Source organism: Peromyscus californicus, unplaced genomic scaffold (assembly GCF_007827085.1).
Source record: "Peromyscus californicus insignis strain IS unplaced genomic scaffold, ASM782708v3 Scaffold_17__1_contigs__length_78620276, whole genome shotgun sequence".
NCBI lineage: Eukaryota > Metazoa > Chordata > Mammalia > Rodentia > Cricetidae > Peromyscus > Peromyscus californicus.
The window spans coordinates 75,035,507-75,050,778 of record NW_026294469.1 but is presented as its reverse complement, the minus strand read 5'-3'; the positions used below and the strand labels follow the sequence as shown (position 1 = coordinate 75,050,778).

The window sequence follows — 15,272 nt, the reverse complement described above, 5'->3', positions numbered from 1 at the left end:
GGTCCGAATTTTCTTATAAATGTTAAGGAAGGGATTCTGCAGTTTCCACTATAGAAATTTCAGGTTACAGTTTTAGCTCAGAGACCCAAACACACTAAATGAACAACTTGGGAAACCATTTCACATATCCTTCTGCAGAACTTCATTTTGTTTATATTTATATTTCAGAGACAGTTGAAATAGGAACAACAGAGGCAAAAAGTCGTGTCTGGACCACAAAACACCATGAAATACTTCTGAGGTTTTAAAATGGGACAATTACGCCGATTTGAATTGAGTTAAAATAAAGCCACATTTCTTTATCTATCTCCTTGTAAGGGAATTCCCAGAGGTCTCTCTATGAAGCTTTTTGCATTCTAATTATCCGAGGGCTTAAATCACAGCAGCAGCACCATCTATTGGGGAGGGTTTTTTGTTGTTGTTGTTTATTTATTTTTTAATGTGTTTTGTTTTGTTTTTTACTTGACACAAATGTTTCTGCATTTCTGAAAGAAAATATAACAAAATAAACTTGAGATCACTTCAATCTTCCATCAAGATAAGGAGAAAAGTGTTTTTGTAATAATTTCTATTAATTAGCATACTCAGCAATTGGTAAGAATCATAAGTGAAAATTGCATGACACCCACTGTGCAGTGGGCATATTTTGAGGCACTAAGAATGTTAAAACATAATGGGCCTTTGGGAAGGCTAAGTTTCCCTTAATTATCACAGTTTAATGAATACATGCCTTTTGGCTGCTAATGACAAGGGAGATGTGGCAATCAATTTCTCTTTAAGACCAGCCCCTTGTCATTCTTTTGCGACAAGGTAATTCAGATGCAAGGGATGAAGGGCAGATTAGGCCGGGATCCACTGATCATAACTCTGTATTGGATTTACAACACCAGATGGCCTAATTATTCTCAACAGTTCTCAATCTCTGTCTGTCAGGGAGACCAGATGTAATTTCTACCTTCTGGTGAAATACATTCCTCAGACTGAATGCAAGAAGTAAAATGTGAAAACACAAGCCCAATAACTGAGATAAATTCAGTAGATGTGAATCTATAAACATGCGCTAAAGCTCCTGGGCCATCAATTTCTACTGTCAAAGGTCTATATAGCTCAAAGTCACAGAAGACACTTTAACAGTGGGTAGATACCGAATGCACATGTTGTTTATGTCTACATGTTCACATGCACACACATATATGTGTGCATCATAGCACGCAATTAAACACTGGGTTCATGCTTCAATCAATGTCCTTGGCCTCATGTTCACCTTCTCTTTCGTCTTAAAATTAGACTTTTGGATCTAAGCACTCCACAGTTTCTTATTCTCTGCATGCTGACCAGTAGTGGGTCACTACCTACTTTGAAAGAAATTTATCTGATGAGGATTGAGAGATACACTTGACTATTGATATAAAGACAACTTGGAGGCAGTTTATTACTATGTCCAAATAGCAGAATAACAACATTAGGTTCACCTTTGTGACCCATGACCTAGTCACCCCATGTTTTGGGCCCTGATAACTGTATCAGGTGTGAGTTCCATCTGGTGAAGCATGCCTTAAATACGACATCCCATGTAAGCAGCACCAATGAATTCAGTGGGTTTAAAAATAGCATCAAGTTAGGAGCAGAAAGAGGTAAGGGGGATAGGAGAGAATGTGGGAGGGAGGGAGTAGGCGTGGACTTGATCAAAACACATTATGTACATGTGTGAAATTCTTAAACACTAAAACTTTATAAAGATATTTATTGATTAAACTGATATCTTGTAAAAAGTATTGAAGATCTGGGGAAGTTCTTCAGTTCAGTTCTGGTAAGACAGACTTCAATCATGCCTCCTTGTCACCTAGCTGAAGATCTATTTCGAAGGACTTGACTAGCTTTAGCATAAAGTTTCTATTATTTATTTTTTCCTTCCCAAAATTAGAGGACAAGAAGGAAGAACAGGGCATTACATTAAATGCCTCTTAAATTTTTATCTTCTTGTTGTAAAGCAACAGCCATTCCCTGTACTTCTAACTGTGGTGCTGTCAAGATTATCAAAGGAACCCCATTCTGCTCTGGGTTTGTAAAGATCCCATCTTGATCACCATAGGGTGGAGAGGCAGTCAAGGAGTTTGTAGCTGGGAGATCAGATCTACACTAAAGTCATTGTCTACATAACATTCTCTTCTTCATATGTAAAAAACATGTAAACTACATTATTCACCTCTGTGAACATGGTTTCTGTGGTCCCTCACACTTCTGCTCTCTCTCCCCATCTTGGCATCTGTTAAGTTCTTCATTCTGATTGTGGGCTCTGCTGTCCACAATGAGTGGGTGTCTGTTCTCCTCTCCTCTCCTACTGCGTCTTTCTGGCCCTGAGGTAATAACTGGTAAATACTGGGGTATGATAAAGAAAGTACCTACACCCTATTCCTTAACAACCAGATCGTTCCTATGAATGATACCATTTTTCTTGCCAATTGGCAGTTTACAGTACCAGAACAAAAGGCTTCACCGTGACATCCAGACATGGTCTTAGGAGCACAAAAAGACAACACCATTGCATTTTCATGACCTACCTATCGTTTTCAGTAGTAAACCACTTTCTGGAAGTGTGGTACTTATAATCTCACAGTTACAGGCAGTGAAAATAGTAATTAAAGGACAAATGTTTGATAGAACACACAAGCCTAGCTTGGATATTTAAAATCCTTATAAAGCTACTGTAGTGGATATATTTTAGAAGTAATTTCAATTAATTAGCTTAGTTACAGTTACAATAATTTTATTGTGTCTATTAGTGTGTTTCATAATAAAGATGTATCCAGAATCACAATAAATGTTCATTTCTTAATCATAACATAAAGAATTTAAAGGGCATCCTATAGCCCAGGGCACTCTGATGGTTAAAGAAATTGGTGTCAATAGTAGTTCAGCATTCCAAAGTGTTGGCAACGTCCGTGTCTCCTCCAAACTGACATTCAGTCTAACACGGTAATGGGCCGTCCTGAAGCATGGGATGGAACAGTCTTAAAGACCAAGGCATGGCTGTTCAGGCTGCAAGATAGTCCTGCCTCATTAGTAAGAAGCTTCCGTTTGTTAGACTAGCTGGAGTTCAATGCAGCATTCTAACCCTGGGGAGTCCTGCTGTAGGCACTAAAAAGAGGGAATGAAGATTTCTTTTCCGAATTAAGTTGTCAAGTAGCTCATTTACACTATACACTGAGTGCATGTGGGCGAGCTGATGAAGATGATGACATATGAGGCTGCAGACACGTAAATGATGCCAGAGATAGAGATACACAGCACAACCCACTTAGGGAGATGGAACATAACTTCTATTATCTGCAGGAGGTAAAATCATGTGGCTTTTGCCCTTAAAATTTGCAAGTGATCCTACTGGGTTTGGAAATGTAAGAAAACCTCATTTCCTGAACATTCATATTTTGATATAATATTAGTGTATAGACCCAGAGACATGGTAAGTGTGCTTGAAGTTTTTTTTTTTTTTTCTCTGAATCTTTGAATCATATAAGTCTTATTACATGACTTTTATGTTTTGGGAAGAAGAGCTGTGGACACTGACTCTGTCCAGTTACACCACGAATAGCTGTGATACAAATTAGTATTTATATAAATATATGCATGTATATATATATATATGCTCACACACGTGTGCACCCGCTATGTTTTGTTTTTTAGTTGTTGGCCTCCATCAGCAAAGCACTAAACATTACTTTTTGGTGAATTTTGTCTACAAAAAATGTTTAAAATGAAAGGCTGATAAACAGTCTTAATTAATGTTTGTGGTTCATCAGCTTATAGTATGTCAGAAAAGAGTTATGGAACACAGGAAAATAGAAGTTTCAAACCAATATAACACTTGGATGTTAACTTACTTTAGGGTATTTGATGTAATTCCTCATTAAATGCTAAGAAAAGTAACATTAAACTTCTCCAGAGAATTTAAAGTGTTTGTCCTTAAATTAAAAAAATATTTTATATCCTATTTTAGTAATAATATCAAGATAAAGAAATTTTCGCATAGACAAGGCAAAAGGGAAAAACTCATCGCAATCTGTACTTAACATGCTGCTACATTTTTACAAGTACTTCCATGAGATGAAAAAGATCACCCTTTAGAATAACTCAATGGACCCTGTTTCTATATTTACACCATCTCAAAAAATAGCAGAAGTTTTTCATTCATTTGCATATTTGGACTAATTGCTATATTCTTCTTATGCTGTAGGAATTTAAACACACATTAACTATTTTATTAACAGCAACATCATCTTATTACAGTATTTGTTTCTTTGTAATCGATAAAAAATATTATGAAAAAATAATAATAGAGTGGAAAATATAGTCACATAACTGACAGAATATTCTTTGCTCCTTTTGCTACAGTTGAAACATGATGCAGCAACCCTGCTTTGTTTTGTTTGTAGAAGATAATTTGTCAAATATTTCTCTTACATATTCCTACATCCCAGGAAAATACAGATAATCCATATATTTTTATTATATCATCACTAAAATAAAGTGTATGTTACTGTGTTCAAAGGCAAAGGTATCTATGCTACATAACAGTCACTGAGTATGTGACCACTGTGGTTTCAACGATATTAAGAAAACGTGACAGGCAACTCAATTTTCAGCAAAGGTCTTGTTTTGTGTTACATATTGTAAAATTCTTCTGAAGTTCAATATAATTTGAGTTAGCTAAGTCTTTTTTTTCAAGAAAGTAAATAAATCTACAAAATCTCTATACATGGAAGAGTTTTTATTCTAGTATTCAGTAGCTGTTTCCTTCACCAGCTTTGATAGGAGGAGGTATAGAAAGTACATACCATAAAAATGTAGATGATCTATGCCGTACACAAAAGTTTAACAAAAATACTAGGGTACAAAACTGTCTCAGGAATCACAGATGGTAAATACAATCTTTCAGGATCTAGAGTTCAGTCATGAGGGTTGTATGTCAACTGAGAATATATTTTAAGAGAGGAGCATTTCCTGAAAAGCATTTACAGCTTAAGAGAGCTAACATTTATCAATGAAAGAAAGCTAACATTAAAAAGGTGTATGTTGGCTATGCTGATGTTATCTATGCTGCTTTTATAAGATTATCAATATATGTTTTATAAAATTTGGCAATATATATTAGAAGATGAGGGTCAGCATGAACCACAAGGGACAGCCAAACAACATAACTGAGAAGGCAAATAGACTCAGATGTGTAGATTTTGATATTATCTTATCCCTAAAAAATTAAATTGAGGAAAACTTCAACATAACACCACAGCTTTAGCAGTCTTTTGAGAGTTTTGGAAATGCACTTCCATGCACAATCATCTTCCTGTCAGATATTTAAGTGATCTTTACCACGGCACATTGAAAAACATACTTTTATGAAAACACTCTCCCAGCTGTAAACTCCCACCTATTACCCCCATGCTCTCCCTTCATTCTCAAGAACTTCTGAGAGGTTATCTCAACAGCCTTGTGGGGTGGACTGACCATATGGAGTCTGAGTGTTGACTGTGCAGATATGAACACTGAGGGTAGGAGTCAGGAGTGTTGAGCTCTTTCTAGAAAAGTTAGACCATTCTTCTTAATCCAAACAACAACAACAAGAAAACAAACAAACAAAAAAACACATCTTAGCTTTTGATCTGACAAATATGTTTCTTCTGGGACAAGTCTGCCAGTGTCACATCTCTCAAGGATATCACAAGCAAACTGAATTTTCAGCAAAGGTATTGTTTTGACTGATGTATTTTATAACACATCAGTCAATATTCTGATATTCAATACAACTTGATTTAGCTAAGTTTTATTTCTCAAGCAAGTAATAAATCTACATAATTTCTATACGGGTGTGGCAGAGGCCGATGCTGCGTTAGGTGGAACACCACCTCAGAACATTACCAGGAGGGCTACGGACTAATGTACTTTCTGGCATTTGCATTGCAGGAAAAGAAAGAAGGCTAAGAGGACAACCATCAGGAGGAAGTTGATTTTCTAATAGAAAATAAACTCCTGAAATACATTTATATTGGTTAATTTAATAACTTATTTATGAGACAGTACTACCCAGTGGCAATCTGTACACGATAAAGATATAAATACAATGAAATATGTGCATTATGTATTATTAAAGGATGTAAATATTAATAGCAAGGGCTCCTACATCTTCCAATCTCTGGCATGTAATATTGTCTTCAGATGAGGTTTCCTTTCTTGTTTTAAAGTGAGCATGAAGTTAAGGAAATGAGGGAAAGAGAATTAAAATATCTAAGAATAACAAAACACAAGGGACACACACTCCATCTGCCTTCTGTTTATGTCCCCAGCATCCATAAACACAGCGCACACTTAGAAATATGTTTTCAAGCCAGAGTCAGAGTACCCCGGAATGCTTTGTGGTTGATTTTCCCTCCTCACCAGACAACATCATTTTAATAGAATAAAGCTTCTTATTCTAATTCCTTGTTCACGTTAGGACAAAAAAGCTGAGGACTTTAGTTCAACTATCACTACACAATATCTCCTGCACTTAACCTTTGACCATGAAATTCATCCTCACGTACAAGTTGAAAACAACTGAACCTTCTCAAATGTTCGAATCTTTGATATTACTAGTTACCTCTTAAGCCTTAATTTTGTCTTTTAGCTCTCTCCTCCAAAATCTTACTCTTTGAAAAAATACGTAAGTATAAACTGAATATGTCTAAGTGAGTAATACACCCCCAGAAAAAACCTATAGCTGCATCAGTATTTGTGTGTGTGTGTGTGTGTGTGTGTGTGTGTGTGTGTGTGTGTGTGTGTGTCCTTTATAAAGAATCACAACATAAATTTAACATCCTCAGTTCCTTGGTACTTATCCTATACCTCCCCATCATTTTGAGAGAGACGATGAGGAGGGACTAGAGCAAGACAGACATCAAACCCGTTTATTCTGTATCTTAAATTATGAGTTTTATAGTCAATATTTTGGTTACATTGTTACACAAAGGACAAATTGACATCCAGTTTGAGGTCTCATCTTTGATTGCTTTGGGATTAGTGACATTTCCTTGGCGCACACATACTGCACCAGTTCTCTCAGCTGCAACTGAATAGTGTTGTTGCAGGAGATGCCAAAACAAGCAGGATTTGAAAAACCACTGATGGGGTACAGCAGCCAGTACCTTCAATGGCTGTGACTTCCCGTCCAGGTGGCTTCTGGCCAGGTGTTCATCCACAGAGCGTCAACACATCCCTCTCCATGGACAGATCAAAGGAAGGTCTCCAGGAAGAAGTGCTGGTCCTGTTTCTTTGAAGCATCTGGTCATTGTGTGGTCACTCAGAGGCAGATCTAAGTCACCACTGAGACACATCAGGAGCAAAAGCAATGGGGGGATTGGGTCACCTCAGCTCCACTTTTAAGGGATTCATGACCAATGAGGAAGGCCAGGCTCTTAAAGGATCCCAGAGTATAAATTTAAAAAAAAAAAAATAAATAAAATCTTGGTTGCAAGTTTGAAGATGCATTTGAGAGAGACTCCAGGGAAGAATATGCAGAATGGTCTATCTGCTATCCTTACTTTAAAAGAAGGACTTCTTCTTCTTCTTTCCCCAACCCCCTGGTTTCCTCTCATTCAAAACAAAGTATGCAGATTTTGTTTTGTTTTGTTTGATCTCATACAAGTACTGAACATAAGTTTTTTGTTGTTGTTGTTATTTTCTCTCCAGGACCCCAGCATGAAAACTAAGTAGGTTTGAGGTGTGAAACCTGAGGAAGGAAAAGGAAGCTTCCAGAGGAAAACAGAAAATCACTGACAATACAAAACAAAAGTTGCAGTTCAGTCGTGCAAAATTTGCTTCTCAGGATAAAGCACTTTTGACAGGTCCCCGATGCCCAGCTCCCTCCCCATCCTCCCAAGACCCCAGGGGTAAGCTACAGAATGAAAATGAAGCCATTCTTTTTCTTAAGGCTACACACACACACACACAGACACAAGTCAAGGACTCTCTGGTAGGTGGTTCTTTGCTGGGCTCTTGCGTTAAGCCCTGACTGCAGCGTGCAATCCATCTGAGGGTCAGCAGCATCTATGTCATCAGGACAAGGATACAACGTACAAACAATAGAAGGTAAGTCAGTGGTTCCAACAATAAAATCCGATATCGACTTTACAATCACAGGTACAAATTGCTCAAATCGATAATTTCATTTCTCCTTAAGACCTTGTCGTCTAAAACTAATTAGAGGCCAGGTTCCCGAGGAATTGTCAATAGTCAAAGAAAATACTGGAGCTTTAGAAGAAAATCATTCTTCTATGGCAACAATCTGATGAAGGTCAGCCCAAGCCATCCTATTCCGACAAGTTCAAGGTGTTACAGAGGGCAGATCCCTGGTTCCTGATCAAAACCTTCCCACTGTCAGGGTGGCTGCATGTCTATAGAGGAAACACCAAGAAGCCCGAGAATGTGGAGTATTTCCAGCCTCCCATGAGGTTCCCTCTCTCCAGTTTGAGATGAACTTTGTCTTCTCTTTCCATAAGCAACAGAACACCATTGCTGGCTGCTTCCCTGGTAACATCCTGGTCTCCTGCGAATGCGGAGATCACCGGGTAGCCATTCTGCATTAAACTGACCTACAAAGGCAGAGAGGAAGGCTAAGCAGATCAGAGACCACCTCCTTCCCACATTCTGTTCTCTTCCTCCCCTAAGGACTGTTACCTCCATCTAACTTTTGGAGCCCAAACCCCTGGAACCTGCAAGATAGGATTTCCAGATGGCTCAGAGCCCAACCCCCCATTTACCAAGCATTCAAGGGCTCATCTTCCAAACTGGCTCACCTGGATTGTTTGTCTGTTGTACACTTTGACCACGTGAAAGCTGAAGCTATAGATCCCTTTTCGTGGTGCTACAAATATACTGGAGGCAAGGTCGAAGTGGTTGCCGATGTTTACTAAAACCTGAAAAAGAAGAGGGAACAGCATACCTTAATAGGCTTGCATTTTCTCCACACTTTCAGGTAACCACCAATGTTAGCTGGCTTATTGGTATGGAGAACAGGTGCCACTAAGTCCACAGTGTTACTCAAACAATGCCAGCAGCAGTGAGTACCAAAATCAAAAACATTCCGTGGCAGAAATGTATTCCAAAGGTATTCTCATGGTTTCTAATTAATGAAAACTTCGGAAGTATATTTTAATTGTACCTTCATATAGTCTATGTAAGTTTTGTATGATGATACACAGAGAATGGAGAGAGATGGGAGACAGTCAAGCCAAGAAGAAACCTGTAAATTCAGCCTACTTTTTTTTTTTTTTTTTTTTTTTTTTTTTTTTTTTTTTTTTTTAGGGAGAGGGTCATAGGGAGTTCAACCTGAGGCTGTGTTTAATAATTAAAACTTCACATGGAATGGAGAAAGAAAAGGTGGTGGAGTAGCAGACCAGTCCATTCCATGAGCTCACTTAAGTAGGAGTAAGAGAATGGCTTCTGTGAGGTTTCTATGTCCAGGGTCTTCCAACCTCTAGCAGTATACAGGAGGTGCTTTATAAATAGCGTTGGACGATGAGTTTGCCAACCAACACTGGCTGCCCTGTTCAACTTCATTCTCCTCTTAGTGGTGCTCGCTCTGTTGGCTGAGTGTTGGGAGCGTGTAAAACGCCGGAACAAACAAAGAGGATTGCACTGGTAGCCTGGGCACTACTAGTCCAAACCCAGGAAACCCCACAGCAGCGAGATTAAGGACACAATTAGCTATCAGCAGAGGATTATGTGGCCCTGCCTGTAGTTCCCTCAAATAAAGGAGGAATAAGAGTTGCCGGTCACAGCAGAATGTAAAGAGAATCAAGCTCCTCACCTCACTCCTGTTCTGTTCAAAATAGAATCTGGCTACTTTGTCCACATCCTGTTCCCATCTCTCCTCCTGCAAAACCCCAAGTTCCTTAAAATAATAAAATGACCCGCTGGTGTTTTATGCTTACAGAACAAACAGCCAGGAAGGAGCACCAGAACCCTGGACTGTCTTTTACCTGATCAGAAAGTAAAGCTCCACTGCCCTGGCTGTTACTTTTTACAGGACTGTATAGGCTACACAAACTCCCAGTGCACAGTGAATTACTGCAGGTAACCACTGCCGGCATGGCTTGGGAAACACTGCATCTTCATCGTGCTGTGAGTACCACTTCAGCGCACTCCTGGGCAGGAGTCTCACAGGCACAGGCACTCAGCTCCATTGCTGAGGACAAAGTACCTCTGACGTCTGTGCTCAGTGATCCCCAGGGTTCTTCACTGGAGAAGGAAGCCCTCCCTTGCACGCCCTTTGAGTTGCCTGCACTCCCCTCCCCATCTCACCCCCTCCGTGCGGATTTTAAATTCTGGAAACATGTAAATTCAAGACTTTATGTGAATGAAAAGACACGCAGCCAGGCCCTGAGCAGAGGGTCTCCCTCGCTTACAATCTCCCTCACTTACAGCCAGGCAAAGTTAATTTGTCTGTAAAAGCAAGATTTCTATTATGATTTGACCTTGTATCGGAATTTCCCTGACAACTCCAGAAATCAGTGGATCTGAAACGACTGTGAGTATTATCTGTAGGACACCATAATTAAAAAAATAAAAGTAAAATAATAATGGATAAAAAAGAATATGGGTTATATTTATGCTTATATTATGCTGTCTTATTTGGAAACAATGAAATGAAATATTTTTGCTTATTAAAGCAACTTCCCTAAACCCTCAAATGCATGATTTTTAAAATGAATACAACAGTCTAAAAAGAGATCAAGTGTGTGCACTGGCTATAAATGTTTTTAGAAGCTGGCTCCTGGACAGAGGGAAAGCCAGTAGATAGTAACTCCATCTGTGTCTAGTGATGTTTCAGGAATCCATTTTACACAAAGCCCTTTGGCAAGAGCATTAGCTGATTAGAAAAAGTATGAAAACCACCCTCATCTTTTCAATTTCTGAAGACTGATAGGAATCACAAGAAGAGAGTACACAGAAAGGTCACCACCCAGAGAAACATTTACATATCCATTTCCCTAATCCTTGGTTGGCTGGCCCAGAGGCCAGAAATTAAGTGGCTTAAAGCCACTTAAGCCATGGGCCTTTGTCTTGTTAAATGTATAGTCATGCTATGCACTTATATTTGAACATGCTATATGGACATCTGGCAAAAGTTTCATTTCCTGTGCACAGCAGATACACGGCCACTTTGTTTTGGTATATAAGCAGAGCACAAACTCTGCTGCCTTCCCCATCCTTCCCACTTATTTTCTTGAAAATTAACATCTTGTCACTGGATCCCACAATATAGGCAATAGGTTCAGCCCTCTGTCAGACTCCTCTTTGAATGAGAAACTCTCTTACACGCAGCATCTTTAAGAGGAACCCCTCTCCCCAGATGTCTGAAGATTGGTCACCACAAACACTGCCTTGCCCCCAGCAAAAGGGAAAGAACACTAGGTTTTCTTTCAGGGAAATGTATTTCCTATCATCAGCTTTACCAGACCCTTGGAAAGCCTGGGGAGCCTTACAGGGCTCTCAGTAATCCTTGCCAAGAGAGCTGGTGTTTAAAAACAAACTCTACAGTGTGTTCAAGGGGGACTCCAAGAAAGTATAGTAGTAAAAGAAGCCATGTAAGGGCAAGGCAGAGGTGGAGAAAACCAGCCTGGCATTCCACCTGGAGATGCAGGGAGCCCTAGATAGCTGGGCACACCGGCCAGTTCTCCACTCATCCGCGGGTGAGCACGTCAGCCTAACCTGATCGAAGTAGATGGTCATGGTACGGTTGCTCATCTCTGACGGCTCATGGTTGGTGCTCCTAGTAGCGGAGAAGGCCACCTTGGCACTGCCTGAGCGCACAGATATGCCCAGGGAAGAGGTGACGGCACCGTCCCCCGATGGGCTGGAGTCGCACACCACCAGGCACTTGCCCTCTAGCACGATGGGCTCCGTGTCATTCTGAGCCCTCACAGGGCAGCAGGCAGGTAGCAGCAGCAACAACAGGGCCAGCGCCGCCCCCAGGCTGGAGCCAAAGTCGGCTGGCTCACGCAGCGCCCCCCGGCGCCCGGGCATGTTCAGCGGTGGCCCTCGGGGGGTCCCGGCCAGGCGCGGGCATCTGGGCTGGGGGGCGCCCCGAGGACGCCAAGGCCGACCGGGGCCGAAGGGATGCCCGGGTACGCACTGGAACACGCAGGACGGGAGCAGTAGCCTTCTCTAGGCTGGATCCTCGGCTGGCTGAGACGGTCAAGGCCAAATGGTTCTCAGAAGGAAGGCACCAGCGGACCTGTCAGGGCAAAGAACCCAAATCCTTAGGCAGGAAGGTGTGCATAGGGGGGCAAGTGGCTGGTGCTCTCTAGCCCCTTCGGGATGGCCATCCCCTGGGTCCCCCAAAGTTATCTCCATTCCAGATGTAGCATAATGGATCCGAGAAAGCTCTGTCGCACCAGTCAGCAAGTCCAAACAGATTCCTGAATCTTGCGCCGAACCTGGGGTTCTGGGCTAAGATTCTGTAGGACCTTGTAAAAAGGGTTGGGGACCTCTAGGACGGCGTCATCACCGTCGCCCCCTGCCTACTCATTCCAACACAACTAGAGGAATTAAATGAAGTCAAAGGGGAAAAAATGACGCCTCATCAGCTTAATTTCGGTGGCTTTCTGGACAGCCACAAGGAGAAAACCTTCCTCTCTCCGCCCCCCCCCCCTTTTTCCTCTATTTTTCTACCCAGGAAGTAATTTTTAAACACTCCTTATCGGATAAAAAGAATCTACCCCCCATCCCCAAAGAAAAAAACTACAGAAAGCTCCTTGGGCGGGTGAGATTAAAAAGAAAAAGGAAAGCACAGAACAGAGAAAGGCGGGATGGGGGTGGGTGAGGAGCGAAATTCTAACACCCACTTCCAATGTCCCTGCAGCCGCTGGCCAGCCCCCTAGGAGAGCCTGGCGGAGTCCTCTCTCTGGCAAAGACAAGAGCCGATTCCAGCACCACCAGAATCCCGGGATTTTACTCATTTGCAGGCTCTTGTCTCTGTACCCCACTCCCTTTCTTCTGCACCTTTCTGCTAACTTACGCGGGTTGGCACTTTTAGCCGGTCCCCTCTTCTTCAGCTAACCCAGAGAGGCCATTCCAATACCCAGCCCAGGAACACAGACAGAAAGAGCCCTCCCCTCGCCGCCCACGCTCTCCGAGCAACTCTTCCAGTGTTCTTTCTAAGAAAAGAGAAGTTGGGTTTCAATAAATACCCTGTCTGCAGCTCCTTCACAAAGGATAGCGGACCACCTCCCACCCCCAACTCCGCCGGCCGACTCTCCTCTCTTGAACCCCCAGCACTCACATTACTCAAGGTTCTGGTGAAGCATTACAAAAAAAGGCAACTAGCAACCAGATCCCGGAGCTCAGGGATGGGGTGGGTTACCTGGAACATCCATGATGGGCGAGCACCGAGGTCCGCGAAGTTGGTTTGCTTAGAGAAAATGAGGCAAGAGGGAGGAGGACACCTCGGAGCACGACCCTTCTCCCAGAGCTTGGCCAATAACCGCGCCGCCCCGCCCTGCCTCCTCTCCTCCCGGTCCGCTGGGCTCCGCAAGCACACCACGCCCCGGCCCCACGCGCCCAGGGAGCCCCACACTGCGCGGCGCTCCACGCTGCTCAGCGCACCGCGGTGTCTGGAACCCACACGCTTCCCGCTCTGCGGAGCCGTGCCGAGCCCGGGAACCGCACCGCTGCGCGCGGCCTGCCTCTTCCGAGTCCCGTGTACTCCAGCAGCCCGCGCGCCCTCCGCGCACCTCACTGACAGGATCCCTGGGTCCCTGCCTCTCCCCCAGACTCCAGAGGGCACAGCCCGGAGCTGCCAGCTGCCGACTCCCCGCTTCTTTCGTCCTAGAATCCACAGCCCCTCCCCTCGGGCTCCCTCCACGCACCTTGCCAAGCCCAGGTCCGGCTCTCACCTAGACACCCAGCGCAGTCTTCCTAGGTGCCTTCTTAAAACTAGGCGCCCTCGGATCTTCTTCCAGATTCCTTTTCTTTTCCAAAGTCCCTCCAAGTCTTAATCCCGAACGGAGTGGCCACTTTCATAATTAAAGGGGTTGGAGGGACGGACGTTTAAAAAAAAAAAAAAAAGGAAAGTATTTTTTTTTTTAAGGGAGAAAAAGCTTGGTAATTTAATGGTTTTAGAACTGCAATTCCAAATCTCCGTTTGTGAAACGTCGGATTTTGGCGCAAATTAAAGAGGAGCTTCCTCGCCTGGGTTTATGTGTCTGCTTCTCTGAACCCCGGGGCTTGTGGAGCGCGGTGCCAACGCGCGCATATTTATTAAAACGCAGTCTCTGGGCTCTGAAGACCCGGGGAGACACGCGGGGTTCCGAGCTGCGCCTGGAGAGCCGCGAGATGCGCAAGCACGGACGAGGGGCGCCACCTACGGGCGCTAAAGGCTCCCGGCCGCGGGCTGCAAACTAACCTACCGAGTGTGGAGGAGTACACAGGACTAAGGTGAGGCTGGAGGATTGTTTTCCTTCACCCCAGCCCCTAAAACAGCTCTGGAGGCGGCTGCTCAAATGCAACAAGCTTGTCTTTAAATATTCTTTCAGCTTGCAATTTACAGTAGACATGTTTGTGTTTGTAGCTCTTTACCCCTCTAACGTGTAACTCTGCCAAGAAGATGTTTGCTGAAGTGGGTTTATCATGGGCTATTACAAACCCCACAGTATTTGCAAAAACCTTTGGGCTGGGTAATACATATCGACACTGAACAGAGGCAAGGTGGCTTTTTAATGTGGACTCTATAATCTGATTTTTTTTAAAAGCATCATTACAAATATGTTTGCTCTGTCTTGGATAGTATGCCTTTCTGATAGGCCAATGAGCAGACCGGGCTGGGGTGGGGGGTCCCCAAATCAGTCCATGTAGTTCATTAGAGCATAGCATGTGCCTGTGTTATTCCTCCAGACATCGCCACGTCGTTCTCTCTCCCCTTTGAAGATTTAAGTCGCTCTGCTTCTGTTTTATGAGACCTGTCTTCTCAGACAGGAGATGTTGAAGACCCGTGTTGTCGGTTCTTTCATGGCTGTTCTAGGCTGGAAGGCCTATGCACTGAAGATACTGTGCATGTCCAATCATCCCATTACAAAAGGAGGAGGGCCCGAATGAAATCCACAGCATAGGTTTAGTTGAGACCACAGGTTTCCCATGAGTATCAGGGTAGTGGTTGAAAGAGCCTCAGAGACAAAATGCATCCTGCTTAACGCAACAAGCAGAACACTACAGACTATAAAATAACTCCAGAATCCTTC

The 15,272-nt window shown here is 42.9% G+C and overlaps 1 protein-coding gene across 1 annotated transcript; it reads right to left on the bottom strand.

Moving 5' to 3' along the window:
* Window positions 1-6,927: 6,927 nt before the first annotated feature.
* Window positions 6,928-13,526, bottom strand: Cbln2 (cerebellin 2 precursor). Its single transcript, XM_052742730.1, is given in 5 exon segments — window positions 6,928-8,624; window positions 8,829-8,948; window positions 11,746-12,081; window positions 12,083-12,271; window positions 13,400-13,526. Coding segments are annotated over 5 exon segments (852 nt in total). The 5' UTR covers window positions 13,409-13,526; the 3' UTR covers window positions 6,928-8,426.
* Between the last annotated feature and the right edge of the window lie 1,746 nt (window positions 13,527-15,272).